The sequence below is a fragment of the Coturnix japonica genome, chromosome 9 (genome assembly GCF_001577835.2).
Source record: "Coturnix japonica isolate 7356 chromosome 9, Coturnix japonica 2.1, whole genome shotgun sequence".
Classification (NCBI taxonomy): domain Eukaryota; kingdom Metazoa; phylum Chordata; class Aves; order Galliformes; family Phasianidae; genus Coturnix; species Coturnix japonica.
The window spans coordinates 3,335,348-3,357,795 of record NC_029524.1 but is presented as its reverse complement, the minus strand read 5'-3'; the positions used below and the strand labels follow the sequence as shown (position 1 = coordinate 3,357,795).

The following is a 22,448-nucleotide window of genomic DNA, read 5'->3' as shown; positions in this document are numbered from 1 at the left end:
CTGTGCTGCCTTGAGAGCGTGCCTGGTGCCTGTGATGCAGTGTGAGTCACACCGAGTGCTCCCTGGGCGGGGAGGAGGGAGGGAGAGGGGGCTGCTCTCATCCTGCCATGAGCTCTGCAGTCCTTACAGACAGGGAGGACCCTGGGAGGGCTCAGCCCCATGCGTCAGGATCAAACCCATCACTGAGGTTATTGTGGGTGATCCATTGGGGTGGGAGAGGTCATGGCTGACTGCGGGCCGGCTGGGGGCCAGGGGACGGACCTGGGGATTGCTGCTGCAACACGAAGATGGAGGCTGCTTCTACAGAGCACATGGGCACGAGCACCCTGCTTTGGTGTTTGGAGCTGCTGGTGATGGGTGCACCAGACGGAAGGAGCCAAGTCCAAGGCTGTGAGTTGGGTTTTCTTTTTGCCAGCAGCCTCGCTGCCCAGGCACATATCTCCCACCAACAGTAAATCACACATGCAGGGAGCTCCCACTGCTGCAGCCTGAGAGGGTGGGATGTGGGAGACTGGGCTTCAACCCGAGTCCACTGGGTCAACATCCAGCCCCAAAGCCAGCAACAAAGACACTACACAATGCAGTGCAGGCTGATTGGGACAACATGCCTCTTCCTTTGGCCATAGAGCCTCCATGCTGCTGGCTTTACAACAAAACCCCCCCATCCCCAAGTGCAGCCCTACTGTCTGCCCCTTCCCCACCCAAGGCCTGTGCGCCCACCCTACGCTCAGCACAGCCATCACAGGGCACTGGAAAGAAAGCAACGCAGAGCAAGCTCAGGGCTCTTGTTAGCTGGATATATTTTGTAGGTGGTTTTTCGTCATCGGCGGCTTTTCTCACAGAACACTTTGCAGCAGACAAAAACTGGCCTTGCAGTCTGTCAGTACATGCTGGCACTCAGCTCAGCCTTCAGCACCTCGCCGGGCACTCGGCCCTGGTCCTTCCTCTTGCCGGTTGGCTTTCGTGGCCTTTTGATTTCATGGCCTTTTGATTTCATGGCCTTTTGATTTCATGGCCTTTTGCTCTATATATTTTTGGCTTTTTTTTTACCTTTTGTGCTTTTTTAATCTCCTCTTTTGAACGGTTCTCCAAACTTTCTCCGAAGGAACAGCCACGGGCTCTGGGCTAAAAGCAGGAGATTACAGAAGAGCTCTGGGACACGTTGGGCTGGTTTTCCTCCTCCTCCCGCCTCGCAGCTGACTTTGGTCGAAAGAGTTTTCCAACTTTTGTTTTTATTACAAAAATAATAATAATTAAAAAAAAAAAAAGCAGAAAAAAAGAAGAAAAAAGCTCCAACTCTCAGTTTTACAAGGCATACAAAAAAACCTCTAAAAGGGAAACACAAGCGCAAGGTGCTGAGGTACGAAAACCTGAGGTAGTTCTTTGTGTGTGTGTTGTGTTCTTGTAAAGACTCTTGCAAGGTCTTTGTTCTTTCTTCAAGCCCTGGGCCAACAACGCTTTGAAGGTATTATTTCCCCTTCTTTCTCCCTCCATTATGAAAATAAAGCCCCCCAAAAAAGCAATTTATCCCCCAAAAGGGGGATGGAGGTGGGGGGTGGGTGGTGAGGGGGTTGTTCTCTGCGGGCTGGTTCTGGGGTGCTGAGGTTGAGCACAGCTTTGCCTGGCAGTGATGGAGACAAAGAGATGGATGGGGATGGGGGGGGGAGAGGGGGCAGAACAGATGCAAAACCCAGTTATGGACTCTGTGAAGCAAAGAGGAAAGGGCGGGTGGAAGGGAGAGGTTTCTCTGGTAGGGGACGATATCCCTTCTGTTGGCTCATACAGGCAGTCCCTGTGGCACTGCTCTCACAGCCCTTCAGAAACCGCTCGTTAACACCTGTTTAATTGCTGTTGCTCTTGCTGGCAATCCTACAACTCTGCCCTACGATGCGTGAGAGAACCAGCCTAGAAAAGCCTGCTTTGACTAAAAACAAACATCCCAACCCCTCTGACATTAAAAAAAAAAAAAAAAACAGAAAAAGGAAAAAAAAATTATTAAAAAAATTCTTACAAAAAAATTAAAAACCGGCGTTAAAGTTTTGTTATTGATATATTAATCCTAAAAGATACGATCCCCCACCGGGTGCCGGATGGGATCCTCCAGCCACACCTGGCCAGGGAATGGTTCCAAAATGGGGCATTTGGGGGGAAATGATAGAAATGATTAGAAAAAAAATAACAAAAAACCCACCAAAACTAAACAAAGAAAACAAGAAAATCCCAAACCCCTCTGCCTATGTTAGTCCAACTCAAGGGATAGCGTTGGGTATCGAGTCTGGTGGAGGCTGTGGGATGGAGAGGCCGGGTGCTGCGGGGTGCAGGGGGCCGTCCCCACGCCACCCCCTCGCCCCAGGGTGCTCTTTGGTTGCTCCCTGCCCACGCTGGCAGGGTTTACATTCATCGTTGTGCCGGAGGGAGCCTCACTTGCTGTGCTGCGAGGCAGGGGCTCCCTGAGCGTGTTTCTGCTCCTGCTGCTTCACCTGCTGGACGATTTCCCTGATCTTGCGTTGTGCAGTCTGGGGAGAAAGCGAGAGGCGGCGTCAGGAGAGCACAGGGTGCCCACATGTGTGTGCTTTACCCGGCTGGAGCTCGTCTTTAATTTCAACACTACCGCCACTGGGGAGAGCTGCTGAGACACCGATAGTGCCTCCCAGAGCCACCGGGGAAAGGATGCTCACATACAGTTGGCATCTGGAAGGCTGAACCTGGGGAGGTGAGAGAAGACACAGAAAAAGCCTCACCTGGCTGGCAAAGAAATGCCCGATGATCTTAACGATGACCTCCTCGTTCTCATCCGGGGTTTGGTCTCGGGGCACGATGACCTCCGCGCTCGTTAAGTTTTGCAGCTCATTCACCTGCAGCAGCAGAAGGCAGAGTCTGTGTTGCCAGGGTGGCCATAACCCAGGAGGACCCAGCCCTGCTGCTGCGCCTGCCGTACCGTTTTGCCACCTTTGCCAATCACACGGCCAGCAGCAAACGAAGGCACCTTGATGTGGGCTTCAAGCTTCACCTCTTCTTTCGGGTTGAAGAAGTTCTCTTCTTTCAGCTTCCCAAATATTCGCCCCTGGGCCTGTGGGAGGATGATGTGAAACGCAGGAAAACAGCAGCCCGCACCCCAGCACCAACAAGCAGTGCCCCCCAGGCCCAGCACACCGGGGACCCAAGGGATGCCCCTGAGTTGTGCTCCCATTCCCAGCACTGAGCCCACCTTGAACTGTGCCTCAGGTGGCCCTGTGATGATGACCATCCGCTCAGTGGCATCAGGACCTTCTGCTGGGGCGATCTGCAAAATAGGGGAGGGGGACATGAGTGTGTCAGCAGGCTCTGCTTTGGCAAGAGCCACAATCTCTTTGGAGGAGCCCTTTCCCATCTCCAACGAGGAAAAAGATGGATGCGAAGCCACTGCTCACCTTGATGGAAGCCCCTGCGAAGCGCGCCAGCTGCTTGATGTGCTGCCCCTTCTTCCCAATGATGGCCCCCACTGCCTGCGTCGGGATGAACAAGTTCACAACCTCCTGCTCCGGGAGCTGCTGGGGAGAGCACAAAGATTTATCCTCAACTCCTGTGTTATTCCATTTGCCTCCCCTGATATTGAAGCTGGTTGGCACAAGACCCCCAAAACTGTCCCAGGCAGAGCCTCCCAAGCAGGAGCATTGTGCTCTGTGGGGACAAGTGCTGCCCAAAGCCACATCTCTACCCTTGGGACAGCAAAGGGGGAACTGTGGGGATGTGGGAGCACTTACGGGGTGCTGATGTGGGAAGGCGCCAACTGGGGAGGCTCCGTATAACCCTGAGAGGTACGCCGAGGAGCTCTGCAAGGGGACAGGGAGCAAAGTCAGGGGTGTCCCCAGGCCCCATGACAGGGACATGGGGATGTCCCTCAGTCTGTAAACCAACACCAAAACAATGCTGTGACCAACAGTGGTCCTCGGTGAAGACTGGGTTACAATTGAATCTGTGACCATTTTATGTCACGGATTCACGACATGCTTCTCAGTGTCAGAGGAGATAAAGGTTGTACCGAGCTTGTGCTCCAGCCACAGGCATCATCTCCTGCACCACAACACCCTGCCCAGCCCCAGGGGCACAGGGAGTTCAGCACTTCCCTATTTCCAACTCACACCATGAACCTCCTTCCTCATGCTCCACACACTTCTCCAAAGCTCGGGACTTGAGCTCCAGCCACCACAGTCACCACTCTGACACTGCCATGGATGCAATATTAGGAACAATTTCCTCTCAGACAGAGCAGCAAGGCGCTGCACAGGGAGATGGGGGACTCAACATCCCTGCAGGTGTTCAGAGCTGTGGAGATGTGGCACCAAAGGACATGGGCTGTGAGCACGGGGGGGTGTGCTGGGTTGGAGCTGGGGATCTTGGAAATCTTTTCCAATTGTAATAACTTCTATGATTCCATGTGAAACAGAGGATAGCTGGGGGCAAGGAACTGCCTGGGAGCCAACTTCCTACTTAGTGTTGGTTTGCTCCTCAGTTTGCTCTGGGAAATACATGGTTTTGGGTAAAGGAGCCCAGGAACCTGCCTGGAAGGAGAACTGAAAGCTGCTCCAGCCCATGAAGCAAGAAATGTTGCTGCCAAATTAGATGCTCCAACCTGCATTTCCCAAAGGCACCAATCTGTATTTCCCATCCTCTCCCAGGGACACACAGACAGGCAGACTGACTATGCACCCCATAGACATGAAGTGTGCTGAGACACCCCCCTGCTGCTCCAGAGGCTGAAAGCAGGAAAGAAACAAAGGGGTTTCCCTTTGCTTTCAACCTGCTCCAATGCTCCTTAGCCCAGAATTCAGCAATGCCCAGCGGACAGGGACTCCTCTGGGTGTCACCACACATGGCCACAAGCCTCAGGGTCACACTCAGCCGCCTCTCTGCACCACAAGCCCACAGCATGGGCTCAGCACTCACCGTTCTCCTCCTGCCACTCTGCTGTTGGCGTTGCCAGAAAAAGAAAACAGTACAAAAGTAAATGAACATGCAGCGAGGCATCCTCCCTGCACTTAAAGCATCTGAACAAACACACAGAGAGAGATACAGACAGGGAGCTGGGCTGGCTTTGCAGGTTTGCACCCCTGTGGCTGCTGGGGGACAAGAGGATGTTCACCACTGCTACAGGGGCCTGGTGTTCTCCCTGCCCACCATCCTCATGGGTTTTTGGCTTCCACATGTCCTGGTGTGTGTCTGTGCAGCTCAACAGGGACACATAGAGATGCAACAGTATAATGTGATGGAAAGTACAGCAACAATAGTGGGGTGGCCAAGTCTTTGGCTACAGCACATGAGGACAAGCCCAAATGCAGCAGCCATGGATGCAGAAATGAAAAAGCTGCTGACCTTTAGAATGCCTCAGGTAGGCAGGGACCTCAAGAGAGATACCCTTGCCTCTGCTGCCAACCCTAAACAAAGTGTGGGAAGGGCTGGATCCTGGCAGTCACTCAGGTACATCACATGCACCTGAGCATCCCTGGGTTGGCCCTGCCTTCCACCAGGTGCTCAATCACCACTTCAGGCCATGGCTTAGCATTTCTGCTACAGTAGGCAATACAGCCCAAATACCTGAACTCATCTGCATACACCTCCTTCCTAAGGCTGTACCTGCATTTACCAGTTACAAGACTTCTGGAAAAGTCAGAAGGACCTGTGTCATGTCAACAAGAAATGCTCTTAGTGGTGTTTCTCTCTGAAGATGCACCCTCAGTAAGCACAACCCTCAGAGTGTTAGGGCGAGCAGGAGTCACTGCTGCTCCTCCCCATCCCAGCCATACTCAGCATGTTGGCAGCAATGCCCACAGATCCTGCCACTGTTCAGCCCCCCTCAGGAGGAGGTGTGCCCACATTTGCAGGGCACCACCTGGCCATGACACACAGGATGTGGATAGTGTGGGTTAAAAGCACCTTCAAGATACGGCAAGTCCTAAGCAGAGGTGAGACTGAGCTCAGAGCAACACCAGGACACAGCTCATCTACCCAGGGAGCAAAAGCCAAAGTGGGACAAGCCAAAGGCATTCAACATCCTCTCCACCTAGAGATAAGCATCTTCCCAAAGCAGCCAAGAGCTGGAGCTCTTGCTCAAGGCTCCCCAGGCCATGCCTCCCAGAGCTACAGCATCAACCCAACCCCAAGAGCTACGAGGGCTCCCACAAAATGAATCTCCACACCCCAAATTCTCATGCACTTACTGCAAAGGGATGGTAAGGGGCGGCCGCGGCAGCACCTCGAGCCCCTCCTGAGGATGGGAGCATGGACAGCCCTGTTGAGAAGATCCCCAAAGCGCTAAGGTTCAGTCCTGGGATCAGATTGGCCTGCTGCTAGAAAAGTAAAGACACACAGTGGGCAAATGGTTGAGTGGGCTTTTGAGGCTTTTTACCAATAGCACAGCCCTGCCCATAACAGATTGTCCCCCACAGCTCCATTGTTTTTCTGGTTGCCTCAGCAGTGGCTCTAAAGCATTCAGAGGGGTGGGCTGGGAACTTACACTGACGGCCACAATGTCATTCTCATAGGCTTCTCGCAGCTTCTTCATGATCTCCACTTCAGCATTGGAGCACGCCTCTGTGCTGCCCTTCACTGTGATGGTCCTCTCAGGGTTATAAATAGTTAAATCCTGCAAACTAGCCCACATTCAGACAGAACAGGAGATGCTGTTACATATCATGCCAAAAAGAAAGGAAAACTGCCAAAGCAGAAAATAGGGATCACCCTCTGGACAGCACAGGACTAGGTGTGATGCTCCTCCCCAGCACCACCACCCATCCCTGATGAGGAATATACATAGGAGAATATAGCTGTGGGGTTCAATGGTGTGTTGGATGTGGGGAACCATCTGGTGTTATCCAGCACTTACGGTGAGATGGTGATCTTCGTGCCGGTGTCCTGCTCGATCTTTTTGAGGTTGCGGCCCTCCTTGCCAATCAGCCTCCCCACCAGGCTGTTATGTGCTAGGATTTTCAAGGGGATCTCTTCTGCTCTAAAACATGGAACAAAAACATCATCTCAAAGCCCAGTTGGCCCAGAGACCACTCTCCAGCAAAGGGCAGCAGCAACCTGTGAAAGGAACAGATCACTGCATCTCCTCAGCTCCTGGGGAATAGGAGATTGGGGGCTAATGGCACTTCAGTGTTTCACATGGTTTGGAATAGCAGACTTGTTTCAACTGGAAGGGTTTTGCTCTCCAAGTTCACCTACACACACCCTCTAGAGCCACCTGAGCTTCTGGACCCCACGGCATCGCCCAGCAAACCTGCTGACATGACGTGACTCAGCCAGGGGCACTTACGATTTGGTTTCATCAGCTTCCTTCTGCATGATATCAAGAATCATGCGGCACGCCTCGGAGCAGCCCTCTGGTGTGGCATGGATGGTGATGGGCTTCTCGGCAGCGCCAGCATTCTCCTTCCGATGGATGTCAACCCTACAGCGAAACAACCAGCAGAGAGAAGGCCCTGAGACGAGGCTGGTGTTGCAAGAAGGTACCTGTTTTTTGTATAGTTTTCAGCTTGCTAAACACAAACAGGCTCATATCAACATCTGTTTCGTCTTTGGGCAAAGCTGATGTACATCTACTGCCCCTTGGAAGCAGCGTTTTGCTCCCTCTGATTAGATTGCATCTGGCCTGCATGTGCCCCTGCCATCTGCCTGAGAACAGCGGGACATTAACCCCCATCCAACAACGCACCGAGATGGGGCTGAACAGATCTGTCCCTGCGGCTCTGTCCCTGCGGCTCATCCTGCTGGAGCAGGGATCAGCTCAGAGCCCTCCAGCCAACTTCAATCTCTCTGCACAACACCTGAGGCCGTGCAGTACCGCCACGTCCTCCAAGACGGAGGGACGACTTACCCGTGGTTTCCAGGGCCTGGAGTCACACACGCACGTTAACAACAGCTCTTGTACTCACGCCCTTCCATGTGAGACCAGAAAGCTTTCCCCTGCGCACTGGCCGAGCCCGTGCTCTATCTCCTTGCTCCTCCCTCGGCAGGTGGCAGGAAGGAGGCACGGGCCTCACCGTGCCTGGCAAGGGCCCTGAGAGAGAGGAGAGAGGAAAGCAGGGTAGGAGATTCCCGGGCACGAACCACACATCTCGAAGAACAGCTTTCCTCCTTTTCCACCGCATCGTTGTCCCCCCAGAGGGCAACTCGCTGCAGCCATCTTGTTGGCTGTGTGGCCACCATCTTGCAGCCAGCCTTGACCTCCTTGGAAGGTGCCGTACTTGCTGTTAAGCAAATGTCACCGGCATTGCATGTTGAGCTCCATCTTGGCACTGGCTGGCAACAGCCAAGTTCTTGCTTTTCTATGAGGTCCACGTCCCAAACAGGACTGTTTGTGGGTGCCGCAGGGTAAGCAAGGCCAACTGTTGTAGTGTGAAGAGTGTCCCCCAGCACAACGCCTGGGTGATGTGGGGTCACAGCAGGTTTACATGGGTCATCTCCTCCAGGAGCCCATCAGCCAGCACACAGGACCACAAAGGCTTCATCTATAGGGAGGGGAAGCAGCTGGGCAAGCCCTCCCTGAGCTAAAGGTCTGGACTACAGCAGCTTTGGAACCAACCTGGGGGTGGTCTCAGCCAAGCACTGAAGAGGAAAAGCAGAGTCTGGTGGCTTGGCAGGCTGTGTTGCTTCAGCATATCTCCTATAGCTCTGGCTAGAACTGCTCAGGTAGGACACAGGTCCTGCTTGGACCGTACACAAAGAAGCACTGGTTGATTTCATCTCTGCTTCAGTTGTGTCTATGGCACACAGTGACCAAGCTGCTTGCTGTCACTCACATGAGACACCTTCCAAGCTGCTCCAGGCTGTGGAGCTCCATCAGGTTGACTTGGAGAACTTGTTCCTTCAGAGGCTCGAGGCAGTGCTCAGCAAGCATGGGGACATCCCCTGCCATCCTGTGACACAGCTGGGGTAGCAAAAGGATCACGAAATGATACCAGAAGGGATAACAGGTCTGTACTTCAGCATGGTGGTGCTGTGTTACACCAGCTTGGTGTGACTGCTGGGGGGGTACAAGGAAGAACCTGTGGCCACTGCAAAGAGAATGGAGCTGGGCACCTTCTTGACCCCACAGGCCACTGAGGCTGGTGGAGATGGGGCACATGGCTGTGCCCTGGTCTCAAAGCAGAGCTGAGAGCCACGAATGAGCTGAGTAGAGGCTCCAAAACAATGAGAATCCAAGAGAAACATAGGCCAGGTTTCCTGCCTGCCTACAATCCATCCCGAATGTTGATGAGTGAGGATGAGCCGAGAGGAGATGGGACACCAGGAACAGGCTGCTGCATCCAGGTATGTCCTCCCCATACAGCCAGAGGGCTCCGGGCATCCCAGCACAACTCAGTGCTGATAGTGGTCAAGTCCAGTGGGAGGATGGAGAAGGGGATGGCCATGGAAGAGAATGATTCAGCCTGGGGTTGGTTTTGTCCCCTGAGCTCAGGAAGCATCTCTGGTCACCACTAAGCATGGAAGCAAGCATGGGAAGCCTACAACTTTACAGTAGAAACTGCCCACACAGCAGCAAAAGATTTGGGGCAGAAATCAGGGCTTGCAGAGGAAAACTTTCCAGTCTCAGGTGGCAAGGGTGAGGGCACACCCACTGCCAAACACACTCAGGGACTCACCTGGAGAAGGGCTGTGATGAGCCAAAACACAGCACACGTTGCAGCTGGGAGGGCAGCAGGTGCCTTCACAGCTACGAGGTGGCCATGCTTCCCTCCTCATGGTGCTGCCCCCTCTCCATACAAACCTCTTTTTGTCCACCAGAACAACTCTAAAAACCAGCGCCCACAAGCTCTGGGAGCAGGGGATGGTGGCAAACAAGATGAGCAGAGCTCAAGCTCCAAGTTCAGCCCAAGGGATGCATGCACACAGACCTTCAAACGTTTCTCTTACCCAGGCTGGAGGTTAACTTTTCATACCAGAACGGGCAGGATGGGCACCAGTCTTTGCCTACTGCTGGCAGGAGTGAGCACCAGCAAAAAGAGCATCCTCCTGAGCTATGCCAAGCACTACATCACTCTGCTCTGCAGACCACGAGGCCACAAACACAGGAGACCATATTACAGAGATCTGCAGTGGTCAGCGTGTTTCAGAGACAGCTGAGCAGCAGCTGGGGTCGGAAGGAATTCAGCTCAAGCAAATGCACTATTAAGGTTTAAATAATTTCCTCTAAAAGCTTCTCTGATAAATAGGTTGCTCTGGAGGATGTTCTGGTACAGGAGGCTCATGTCCTGTGGGATCAACGGGTTCAGGATGATGAACATGGGAGAAGACAGCTTTGGGTGAAACACAAACAAATCTGGGCAGAAACAAAGCGTGCAGGAAAACCATGCAATCAATGTAAACATCGACATGAGAAACATGGGAAACTTCAACAAGACATTTCTTTTGTTGCTTTCCTTTTCTCTTCAAAAGCAAAAACATCAGATTGTGGGGGAAAAAAAAAGGCTTCAAATTGCTACAAAAAGCCCAACCTTCACTCTACGCTTGTGCATCACCCCATTTACCCCTATCTGACACCTCTTATCATTACAGAGCACTAAAAAGGAGCAAATCCCATGGGCAAAGATAGTCACCATCTCTCAGATCCCCATTTTATCCCCAGATTTGCCTATTTTCTCCCAGTGCTCAGCCTAAGCCATTTTCTCAGGGTGAGATTTCTGCGACCCAAGTGATGCTGGCTGGCTGACTGCAGTGAGCGCATCCATATTGGGGCTGCACTGGAGCTGGCAGCGCTCTCCTGCTTTGTAAAGCACCAAGCTTTGAAATCTCCATTTCTGTCTATTTATAGTACAAGCTCCCCTCTGAGAGCCCCGCTGGAAGCAGACTCCCCCCGGGCCAGCAAGGATGTATCTGGGGTGTGGGGTTGATCTGGCCGACACCATGGGACTCCATGACAATGGTACAGACTCACTGCCCTCTGCTTGAAGCTACACCCCAAAAATACAACATTTGCCAACAGTCAAAAGCAAGGGAACCTACAGAGTCCTGTGGAAGGAAAGAAAACAGTTTGAGGTACTTACTTGGACTGGGTTTGCTTAGTTAGGTTCTTTATGGTCAAGCCCTCCTTTCCTATGATCGCACCAACAAACTGCGTGGGCACCAGCATCCGCAGTGGGAAATCGAGCTGTTTGGGCTGCGAGGAGCCCCCCGGGGAGGAGCCCTGCTCCCTGGCAGCGTGGCCCCCGCGGCGGGATCGCTGTGGGGGCGGAGGGGAGCTCACCTCTTCATCCGGGATGTAGGAAACCTTGAAGGAATAGCTCTCAAGCTGATGGCCGCTGAGTTTCTCAATTGCTCTGCAAGGCAGAGAGGGAAGGGGATGGTGAAAGGGATGACTTCTATAAGTCAGTCAGATGCTTCCCATGGATCCAGGGAGCAGAAGTGGAGCTTTTGCCAGCTTGGGTCTCCAACCTGACTTGTCCCCAGATGCCAAGAGGTACATGTAAGACTCCCACCACCACAGAGGCTCTTCAGCGCCTCTCCCACCTTCCTCTCAGTGTTCCTCCTTCCCAGCAGCTGAGGCTGGTTGTACTGGTGGTAACAGCTCATTCCCAGTTCAGGTCTAGACTTCCAAGCTGGGAAGACAGTTCCTTGAGCTGATACCCACAGAGACCTGTAGGGCTGTAGGAAAGATGGGGTGTGGAGGGCACTGCAAGTGGACACATCTGAGCGCTGCCTAGGGACAGGAGTAGGCACAGAGGGAACAAGCACAGGGCCATGGGGCAGCCCTGAAGGTATTTGAAGATCTATGAGATGAGAAACAACCCAAGGAGGCTGAGGGCTTGGGAAATGTAACTGGGCTTTGCTGTGAGAATTCACATGGTTGTCTGAAGATCTGTCTTGCCTGGAAGGTCCTCAGTGAGGGCAATGGGGCTGGTATCATCTCAGATCTCCCCTCCCTCGATGCTGCAGGGCTACTGCTTTCCACAGGAAGTGCCACAGCAATGAGGACAAATCCTGTCCCCATCACATGGAGATGCACCAGCCTCCACCAGCTCTATGGCTCATGGAAAAAAGCAAATGTGGCTGATGGGACAAACCCCTGCCCACGCATGGTGCTCCACCAAGTTCCCAGGACACAAAGAAAACACAGACAAAAGAAAAAAAAAAAACAACAAAAAAAAGGAGCCACTTACACTTTTGCTTCTTCTTTCGTTGCATATGTGACGTTGACTACTGCAGTTTCTGTGTCTGTGTTAACTGGGGGAAAAGCAAGACAGGGAGCGTCAGTGCACAGCAGGAGATGGCCAGCACTACCAGCCCATCCCTTGGTACCCTGTGTTTGCAGCAGAACGCAAACCATTTCTCAGTCACTGGGAAAACCACATTTACATTTGCTAAGAGGTGGCTCTTCCAGCATGGGCTGTGCTTGGGATCAACACTGGGGCTTTTGCACAGATGGGGACCATGCTAAGAAGAAAACCATGGAATCTCAGAGTACCCTGAGAGAGAAGGGACCAAAGGGGATCAATGAGCCCACCTGAAATCCAAACCTTAAGCCTGAGGACAGAAACAGCAAAACACCTTACCTTGCTCTACATTCTCCACTGTCCCGTACTGAGCCAAGAGACCATCCAGCACCTGGGGAGAGAGCAGCGAATGGGAAGCATGGGGCAGGAACCAGCCAGGCTCAGAACCTGCCCCACCTCCCACCTCCTCCCCAGGTCAGTTTCAGGATGAGCCATTTTTGGGAGGACTCCTGTGTTCCTCAGGGCTGTTTCCAAGCCACCTCCACCCAAAAGCTCCACCACCTTCACCCCCATCAACCCAGAGTGACCATAGGAGGGAGCCCAGACCCTTCCCACCTCCCAGCTGGGATTACTGGGAGGTAACTGGAGGACCACACAGGTGCTTTGAGGGGGCACAGAGCGAGTGTGGCACTTCTCACCTCCCACTGCAGGTGCGGGGGGATGTTTCGGATCTGGATCTTTCTGCTCCTGCAAAGAGAAAGCCCTGAGTTGTGGTGGTGGGTAGGCAGCTGTACTGGGGGCTTTCTGGGAAGGAGACAGCAAGAGCCCACCAAAGCACCTCGCTGCCCAGAGAGCCCCGGGGAACAGCCCCAAGTCCAGCCCTGGCCACCTCCTGCCAGGCCTGAAGCCATCTCAGGAAAGCTCCATCCCCACAGAGACGATGTGTTTCCAAGGAAACCTCTCGGCACAGCCTCCGCACACCACAGCAGTGCAGGATGCAGGCACACACCTGCCTGTACAACCCAGGTGCTGCTGCCACACAGCCCTGCATCCCTGCACTTCCCCCTCTGGCTCACCTGCACCTCATCACTGTGTTGTAACAGGTGTCCTTTTTCCCCTTTTTGCTGCCTTTTTCAGCTCAGGGCACCTCACAGAGCTGCCTTTCCCTGTGGCTGCATGAGTGCAGGGAATCTGCAGCTTGCTTTGGGGACCCACCAGCAGCCAGAGGTTTCTCAAAGCTTTGCCCTTGCTTGTGATGAGCTCCAGGTGGAGGTGTGCTGGGGATGCAGTGCTTAGGGTCACTGTTCCCAAAATACTTCTGCAAAACACCACTAATATACAGCCCCTTTCTGTGACCCTCTGTATGTTGCAGGTCTCTCCAAAGGAGGCTCTGCCAATAGGAGAAATGGAGCACTGAAAGATATGGGGAAGCCAGAGTCAAAGAACGCACCATCTGCTGCAGCATTACCAAACCCTGATCCCTCCAGTGGCCATAGACTCCTGTCCCAGCTGTCACCAGGGGGATTTCAGGGCTGGGTGCACAGCTGCAAGATCCTTCCATGGCAAGGAGAAAGATTCATCCCACCCCATCCTCTTCATCCCATCCCATCAATTTTACTGCATCCCACCCATCCTATCCTTCCCAATCCACCCATCCCACTTCATCCCACTCTACTCCATCTCATCACACTCATCTTGTTCCATATTATCCCACCTATTCCACTTTACCCCACACATTCCATCCTCACCCCACCCATCCTGCCTCAACCCACCCATCCTTCTGCATCCCATCCCACTGCACTCATCCTGTCCCACAGCATCCCACCCTCCCCACCACACCTCAAAGCATCTCATCCTGATTCATCCCACCCACAGAATCAGACTTGTAGAGGCTGGAAGGGACCACTGGAGAACATACAGAGCAACCCCTTGCTAAAACAGGATCTCTAAGTTACACCCCACCCCATCCCAGTATTACTTCCACTGAGTCTGTACATCAGACCCCTGCTTGAAGCAGTGCTGGATCATGATAGCCACCACTACAGATCAGAGGGTTAATTAATTAATAATCATCATTATTTGTATTAGTTCCCATCTCTGGGAGCACCTCAGGCTAATTTAAGCCCCCTCACACTCCAACAGCAGACCTCACAATGAATACACCTGCACCTCTCCTGCTTTGCAGTAGGCTGGGAGGAACCAATTACAATAATAGCCATCATCACTAAGGATGGTTTAAGGACAAGCACCTGACAAGCACTGCCAGCCCCACAGCAGCGAGCTACCCTCAGCTTGAAGGAACGGGTAAATCCTTTGCACGGGCACACAAGCAAAGCCTGCTCATTTCCCACAGCTTTGCTCAAACAAATCACAAACACATGAGGAGAAATAAAAAAACAACCAACCAAGCAAGCGCTGGCAACAGGAGCCAAAGCCACGGGCACTCAGGGTGACACCCACCTGCACTGACCCCAAACACTGAGCTCTGCTGGTTCCCCCCCTCCTGCTCGGGGGTTCCCATTTGGATACGGGGTTTGCGTGGGGAGGAGCATCGCTGCACTGCCCCACATCCACCAGCACAGTGCCCGGGGCTGCTCCTGATGCTCTGAAGGCATTAAGGTCCCCCTGCACATGTGACAGCACAGCTCTGGGGACACACAAGCGCGGGGCTGAGCGCTACAGTGTCCATCTGCCACGGTTTTTCCAGATTAAAGGGGGGGGGAGAAGGGGGAGGAGGAAAAAGAAAACAAACACACACCCTCCATGTTATCCCTTTCCTCCGCCGTGTTTTTTCCCAGCCCCAACCCCAGAGGTGGCCGTGGCCACACGCTGTGCCCTGGGGAGGGTCAGTGGCACTGGGAGCAGAGCCCACCAGCACAACACGGGGCTCTGCATCTAAGTCCTGCACCACCAAAAAGACTGAATGCTGCACAAAAGCAACGCACCAGGATCAGTGTGTGGGTCCCCACTGCAGCATCACCTCCCTCTGATTCGCTCTGAATTCCATTTTGAACCCGGAGCAAAGCAATTCGTGGCCAAATGATCTGAAAATCCTGCTTTTTTTTCTGCCTTAGATTTATGGCTGGCAGCACACTGTCCTGCTCTCAGCACGTGCGTAGTGCTGGTGTGTGGTGCTGCTCGAGGCTCTGCCCGCAAAGCTCTGCCCCAAAGGAGCACTGCAGCCACTGCCAAGCTGTGACAGTAGTAATATGGGGCTGGGGGAATGGAGCACCGAGCTCTGCCCTGCACCAGTGGGAAAAATAATCCACCCTCCGAAAGGTGCTGCAGCTCAGAAAGGATGGAAAAATAAAGCAAAATAAAATGGATTCAAATGGAGTGAAGGATCAGGGGTGTTCAAGGGATCCCAGCGACCCCCAGCATGGAGCAACCCCTACGCTTTGAAAACAGTTTAGTTGATGGGGGCAGAAAACGAAAGGCCCCCCCAGCCTCCCCACAGGAGCCCACCAAGGCACTGGGACACGGCTGGGCTCCGGGTGTTCCACTATCATCGACATTATTATCATTGCAATTATTACTATTAATATCACGATTATTAGGGCTGTCACTATAATCCTGTTCTTTCCCATCTCCCCCCCACCAGCGGGATGCTCAGCCCATCCTTAGGGGCACACCAACAGCGCACCCCCCCGGTGCCCGTAAGCAGAGCTGCAGTACCCTGCTGAAACCAAACCGCACCTCGCGTTCCCAAATACTCCCCCAAAACGAACACAAAAAAGTTTTGTAACACATCATTTAACCCTCTGACACTCAGCACAAACGCACACAAACCCATCCCGACGGCGCAACCACCGATTTTCAACTCGCAAACAACGAATTGAGGTATAGGGAGGTGCGGATGCGGCAGCGAGCACCCATCGCTGTGACTCGCCCCCGGAGCGCCGCTGCCCCCCGAGCCCACGGCACAAACCACGCAGACACACGCGAGGCTCAGCCCGCAGCCCTCGCTTCGCACGTCGGGTGGGGAAAACGTGGGTCGGAGCCGCGATGCTGCGCTGCCCCCGATCGCGCCGCGCTCCGGGACACACGGCGCTCATTGTCGGGCTCGTTAGGGGAGCGGAGCGCTGCGGCCCACCCGGGGCAGGAGAGATGTTCCCCGCGGGTGGAATGTGGGGAGAACGATGGGGAGCACGATGGGGACACCCCCCTCCCCGCTCCCGCGGTGCTGCCGCCCGATCCGTCCTTCCCCCGCTCCCTCCTCCCAGCGCGGCGCTTCGCGGAGCGAAAGTAAAAGCGGGCGCCGCTCCCGCGCCCCCCCCACGCGTGTGCGCGTGTGTGCATATGCACGGCCCCGTGCCCCCTCTGCCCGCGGCTCCTCGCTCACCTGAGCTTTTTGGGCACGGAGTAATCCACCTCCAGCACTTTGCCGTGCAGCTCCGCTTTACCTGCGGGAAAAACGCGCTCAGCACCTCGCTACCGCACCCCCCAACCCCTCGCCCCGGGCCGCCCCCAGGCGAAGCGTTTCCCTGGGCACCCCTCCGCTGCTTATCCCCCATCCCCAGTTCATCACCCCCACCCCAAGGAACGCGGCCCCACGGCGCTGCTTTCCCCCCCTCCGCCCGCGGCCGCCTCGCCTCGCCGCCCCCCCCCCTGCCGCCCCTTCGGCCGCCTCCCGCTCCGCGCCCCCGGCGAGTTGGGGCAGCGCACCTCGTAAAATGGTGCTCGGGGTCGGGGGGGTGCCGGGGGGGCGGCCGGCTCCGGGCTCCGTCGTTCGGTCGCCCCTCAATAAAATCGGAGAAAAAAATCAGCGAAAAATTCGTAGGGGCCGGAGAAACCGGGTGGGGGGGAGCGCGGAGGAGAGGGGCGGCCCGGGGGGGGACCGGGAGCCCGAACGGGGAACGGGGGGCGCGGGGGGGGGCGGCGCGGGGCTGCTCACCCGAGAGGGTCTCGATGGCGCGGATGGCCCAGTTCTGGTCCGGGTAATCCACGAAGGCGTAGCCGGACTTGAGCAGGACCTGGCCGGCCAGGGGCAGCTTCCTGTCGCCGAAGAGCTGCCGGAGGTCGTCGGCGGTGGCGGCGGGGCTGAGGTTGCCGATGTAGAGCTTGTTCATCCTCCGGCGCTTCATGGGGAGCCCCGCGGCTCCTCCCGCCCCGGCGGCCGGAGATGAGCGTCGGGCACGGCACGGCGCTGCGCCACCCGCCCGGCCGAGCCCGCGGCAGCCCTGCAACAGCGCCCCGCCGCCGGGCAGCGGGCGGAGCCGCGCCGAGCCGAGCCGAGCCCGGCCCGAGCCGCCTCCCCAGCTGAGCGGCGAACCACGGCGATGCCCCGCCGCCCCCAGACCCACAGCTGCACGTGGAGCCTCGGCCCCCCCGGCGGGGATGGGCCGAGATGTCCCCGCCTCGGGGAGGGAGCGGGCAGGGGATGAGTGCGGGGATGGGGAGCGGGGGGAGACAGAGGGAAAGTGGGGAGGTGGGAGAGAGGGGAGGTGGAAGGGAGGGGGGTGAAAGAGGTAAAAGGGGGGAGGAAGGAAAGAAAAGGGGAAAAATAGGAAAAGAAAAAGATGGAAAGAAAAGAAAGGAAAAGGGACAGCAAAAAGGAAAAGGGAAGGAAAAGGAAAATAGGGAAAGAAAAAGGAAAGGTGAAAGAGAAGAGGGAGAAATAAATTGGAAAGGGAAAGAAAAAAGGAAGGGGGGCAGAAAAATGGGAAATGAGAAGAAAAGGGGGAAAGTAGAAGAAAAAACAGAAGAGGAAAGGGAAAGAAAACGGTGGACAGAGAACAGAACGAAGAATGAAATGAAAGGTACAAGGAAATAAGGGAGAGATACATTGGGAAGGGGAAGAAGGGAAAGAGGAGAAGGAAAGGGAAACAAGTGTAAGAAATGTGAAAAGGAAAAGGAAAGGGAGAAGGGATGGAAGGAGGAGAGGAAAAGGAGATTTATAAAGGGAAAGGGAAGGAAAAGAAGGAAAGGTAAAAGCAGAAAGGATGGAAAGGAGAGGGAAAAGAAAGGCAAATTGGGAAGGGAAAAAGGGAACAGAAAAAAAGGGAAAAAAGGGAGGGGAGAGGAAAAGGAGAAATGAAAAGGGGATGGAAGGAAGGAAAAGAGGTGGAAAAGAAAAGGAAAGAATGAAAGGGGGCAGAGAAAGGGATGGAAAAGATGAATTTGAAAAGGAAAAAAGAAGGTGAAAGAAGGAAAAGTAAATAATGAAGAAAAGTAAAAAAGGGAAATTAAAGTGAAAGTAAAGGTAACAAAAAATAGAAGGGGAATAAAGATTGATTAAAAGGGAAAAAGAATGGGGAAAAAAGAAAAACAAAAGAAATGACAAGGGGTGAAAGAGAAGGAACGGAAAACTAAAGAAATAAATGAAAGGGGAAAATAAAGGAAGGGCAGCCAAGGAAGCCCACACAGTCAGTGTGCTGCTTCGGATGCTCCAGGAGCCCAGCATATCCCTGATGCTGCTGGCAAAGCCCCCAGGCTGACCAACCCTGCAACAAGCAGCACCTGTCCTCAGCCCGATGCCATGGGCTGCCCTGGTGGGTGTGGATGCTCTGTGGGCACCCCAAGTAACTAGGAGCTCCCTGCAACAAGGCCGTATCTCTATGAAAGCGGCTGTGAGCGGAGCCTAAATTAAGGTGGTTGAGCCCAGCCTGGCTGGATGGAACAAGTGTCCTTGGAGGGCAGCGCTGTGCCTGCTGCCAGCTGTCCTCAGCCAATGGCCGCAGGGTGGTGAGTGGATTCCCCGGGTGTGCAGCAAAGCCAACGAGAGCAAAGCCCCTTCCCTGCTGGTGGCCGTCATGCGGCGGTGCGACCGGGTAGGAATAGCGGTGACGGGTGCTTGATGCCATGCGTACAGCAAAAATAGATGTGGTCAGACTGCGATGATGCAAAGCCAGAAGAATCCTTTCTCCTCCAATTTCTTCTTCTTCGCTCCCGGCACAGCTCCTGCCAGGCTCAGCATCGGGAGCCACGTTTTGGGGATGCTCGTAGGAGCCTTGTGAGGAGGGAGGGTGGTAGGAGCTGGTGCTTCCCATCCCGTGGGCACAAGGCAGCTGCCGGCTTCGTGCCTTCATTGAACTGAAAAATACCGATGCTGCGTGCCTATATTCAGCTCCTCCTGCCCAAATACTTCACGCAGAGCTCCCACATGAGCTCATCCCCCTGCCCACTGTTTTGGGCTTTGCAGAAGGAGCTCGCTGCTTTCTTTCTGATGCCATCCCAGTGTTGTGATGGACCTTAGGAGTGTGCAGGGCTCAGGTTTTGTTCCAAGAGTGGTGCAGGTGGGAATGCAATAAGATCGTGCCTCTCTAAGATGACTTAGGTTGTGTAACACATCTGGGAGGCAGCAGTGAGACAAAAAGGAGGAAAAAAAATAGGTGAGAGGAAGGGAAGGTGGAAGGAGGGATTGTTTAGTCTGGAGGAGGAGATAACAGGCTCATGTTGTGCGTGAAGGGCTGCTCTGAAAAAACAGGAAAAATCTGGGGGAGAAGGGAGCTCGTGGTTGATCCGATACAGGAGAGGAGCTGGGGACATTCCTTGGTTGGAGATGCTGGGAGCAGGCAGGCAAACATCTGCCAGAGGGGCAGGGCCAAACAGAAGGCATCAAATAGCCCCCAGGTAACCCTTCCATCCTCCAAACCAACTCGGTTCCTTTGCACGCTGACTTATTTTCTCTTCCTGGTCAAGCAGCAGCAGTGACTGTAGATGCCACAATATGCTGCAGGGAGCTGCAGCCTGCTCAGGGAGGCACAAAAGCACATGGGCTCTGGATGTGGTTTATTACAGGTATTTGTCCCCAGAAAGAGCCTGAGATACGTGTCAAGGACCCACAGGCTCAAGGTAGAGCAAATCCAGCACAGCCACGGGCAGTCTGAGAAATACAGCATCAGTTTCACAGAATAAACTGTTCTGGTCCTGCCAGAGCTCCTAACAAAAGATGGATTTTCAGGAACTGTGATACAAACATCTCCTCTTCCCAACTCTCTGTGTATCCACTCCTAGCCGAGCTGCACAGTATCAAGGAGCAGGATGGTGATAGTAATGTTGGCACTCTGCTGCTAAGGGAGCGGCCTGCAAACACTCAGATCTCATTGTGAGCTTCCCTGAAACCATCCTTTGGGCTTTAAGAAATCTAACAAGAAAACAAGCAGCTGCCATGGAGAGACAGGGAGAAGAGCTGCAATCAGCAGCACTGAGCACTACAGCATCCAGAGTGTTGTTAGTCCTGTTTTGAGAAGGTACTGGACAGTTTGGTTGGAAGATACACGTAGTACTTTTGTCCACTGTTTGCAAGGACACGAGTGAAGATTATCAAGCTGTTTTCCTGGCTGTTACAAAAGAGCATGGAAAAATCCTAGAGGTGGACTGTGATGGTCTCCAGGAATTACACCTCCTCCAGGGCTGCGCATGACCCAGACACAGCAGATTCAATAGAGATGCACTAACAGCTCTTTCACAACAGGTCAAAGGGTTTTGATGGCTGTCCTAACATGACCTTAAAGGTATGGGTATCGAGGACCAAGTCTCTGAAGCAAAAGCCACGTCCCAGAGATGCAGACCCAGGACAGCCACACAAACCTCTATTTTTTATGCTGGAGTTACTGGAACCAATACACAAATGACGAAATTACCCAAAGCCAAACTAGGGAGCTGTGATGTAGCACCCCATTGTGCAGAGGTGCAGCTTGAACAGTCAGGTCAGCACAGGAAACCTGTCCCCTCCTGACATCCAAGTGAGAGCAGATACATTGCACCCCCCTTAGCATGGATAGCCTTGCTCACAGCAGAGGGCTGGGTCTCTCGAGGTCCCATCCAATCTGAACCATACTGGGATTCTATGAAACTGCCTAATCCTCACAGGGTAAGATGCTACAGCATGAACATCGCCTGGTTTCCTTAGAACCCAAAAATCTGACAGCTCCTCACCCAACTGGCACCTTGGCTCTGCAGCTCTTCATCCACCCCCCCAGTGCAGCCCTTGACTTGCACAATCACAGCTACCTATCAGCTTTTCCTGTAACCTTTCCATTGTTTTGTTTCCCACACACTTATAAGACCTTGTTTGCCTCAGTGTCTGCAGGAAAGAGGGTCAATGCAGGGCGCTTCGCAACAACCCAACAGATGTTGCTTTGATTGTGCTATAGCAGTGTGACTCAGTGTCACTAGTGGCATCTCCTGAGCAGGGCTTGAAGGCCTCTTCTCAGCAAACTGCACAGAGAAGTGCCTACATTCTGCAGCCCCCACTATGGCAGAGGTCAGGACTATCTTTGCAGCCCTTCTGTGATGTGTTTCCATCTTTCCCTGCAGTCTCTGGTGCACAAATGCACTGCCACTATCCAGCTTCTCCTGAAGTTAAGGATAGGCTTGTCCCTGTGCTCAGTGCTGGCAGAGCATGAGGACATCCCACAGTGATTCAGGCGTGTTTCAGAAATGCATCACATACCACAGCAATCCGTCACTCCTGCCCAACAGGGCAGCATTACACACGCTGGGGGGCATCTCACCAGGGGCTGTTTCTGGGCTTGACAAGCAGCTCGAGCGATTCAGCAGCAGGAAACACCCAGACAAGAGGCTCTTCTGAGACACATCTTGACCAGCTCTGGATGCAGTTGATCCTACTAGCATGGATTTAGGACTTCTCAGAACTACCAGGTGTGAGAGTATGGGGTAGGAGTGGGAGGATGCCTTTGAGCATTAACAGGCCATCAGACAAACTCAGCTGCCAGGAAGCACATTGCAGATTGTGAAATCCTCGTTTTACTAAAACACAAAAAAGCTTACCGGAGGACACAAGTTCCTGACTCTGTATTCGTCAACCCCAGTTTCATGAGTCAAAGGATGTACAAGATAGTGACTAATGAAACGTGGTCCAAAGAACAAACAGCTTCCCTGCTCTGCAAAGCAGAAAGGCCGCACCACACAGCAACTCCACTTTTAGGTGGAAAGAACATTCTTGTGTTCATAACCACAGCCCTAGAAATTGCACTGATCAGAAACAATGCTCAGTCATTCAAGCTGCAATGGGTAAAGGGCTGCCTGCCATCTTCCAGCACAGAAAGCTGCTACAGGTTTGAATGGAGATATAGGCTGGGTTAGAGAGATTACTATTAACTTCCATTAAAAATAATCAGTGCTGAAAACTTGTTAACAATTCTTATAGATACAATAAAAACTGAAATAAAAGAATACCTCAGTAGCTGTAGAAACTTCCCTTTGCAAGATGTTTGGCACACTGCTGTCAGTATTGCTGGCCTTTGCAAAGATGCTGCAGGTAGGGCTCATTTCTTCAGGCCCTAGAATACC

The 22,448-nt window shown here is 53.6% G+C and overlaps 1 protein-coding gene across 7 annotated transcripts; it reads right to left on the bottom strand.

Annotated features, from left to right (window-relative positions):
- Positions 1-783: 783 nt before the first annotated feature.
- On the bottom strand, positions 784-17,383 carry IGF2BP2 (insulin like growth factor 2 mRNA binding protein 2). Of its 7 annotated transcripts, XM_032446567.1 has the most exons (18): positions 17,086-17,383; positions 16,534-16,594; positions 12,890-12,938; positions 12,531-12,582; positions 12,138-12,201; positions 11,225-11,297; positions 11,025-11,092; positions 7,295-7,429; positions 6,863-6,985; positions 6,494-6,629; positions 6,198-6,326; positions 4,927-4,947; positions 3,744-3,812; positions 3,411-3,530; positions 3,209-3,283; positions 2,939-3,070; positions 2,742-2,855; positions 784-2,516 (listed from the first exon to the last, which is right to left on the bottom strand). In XM_032446567.1, exons 1-18 carry the CDS (start codon positions 17,273-17,275, stop codon positions 2,421-2,423), a joined length of 1,707 nt encoding a protein of 568 aa, XP_032302458.1. In that variant the 5' UTR covers positions 17,276-17,383; the 3' UTR covers positions 784-2,420. The 7 variants fall into 7 exon arrangements, with proteins under 7 accessions (XP_032302458.1, XP_032302455.1, XP_032302456.1 ...); XM_032446564.1 differs by having other exon boundaries at positions 11,025-11,297; XM_032446565.1 differs by having other exon boundaries at positions 3,411-3,527; positions 11,025-11,297.
- Between the last annotated feature and the right edge of the window lie 5,065 nt (positions 17,384-22,448).

Coding starts and splice junctions, on each gene's coding strand:
- IGF2BP2 (XM_032446564.1), bottom strand. CDS start 17,275: ATGAAGCGCCGGAGGATGAACAAGCTCTACATCGGCAACCTCAGCCCC. Junction 3,813..4,926: donor AGAGTGGCAGGAGGAGAACG/GTGAGTGCTGAG, acceptor GTCCCCTTGCAG/AGCTCCTCGGCGTACCTCTC. Junction 2,856..2,938: donor TTGGCAAAGGTGGCAAAACG/GTACGGCAGGCG, acceptor CTGCTGCTGCAG/GTGAATGAGCTGCAAAACTT.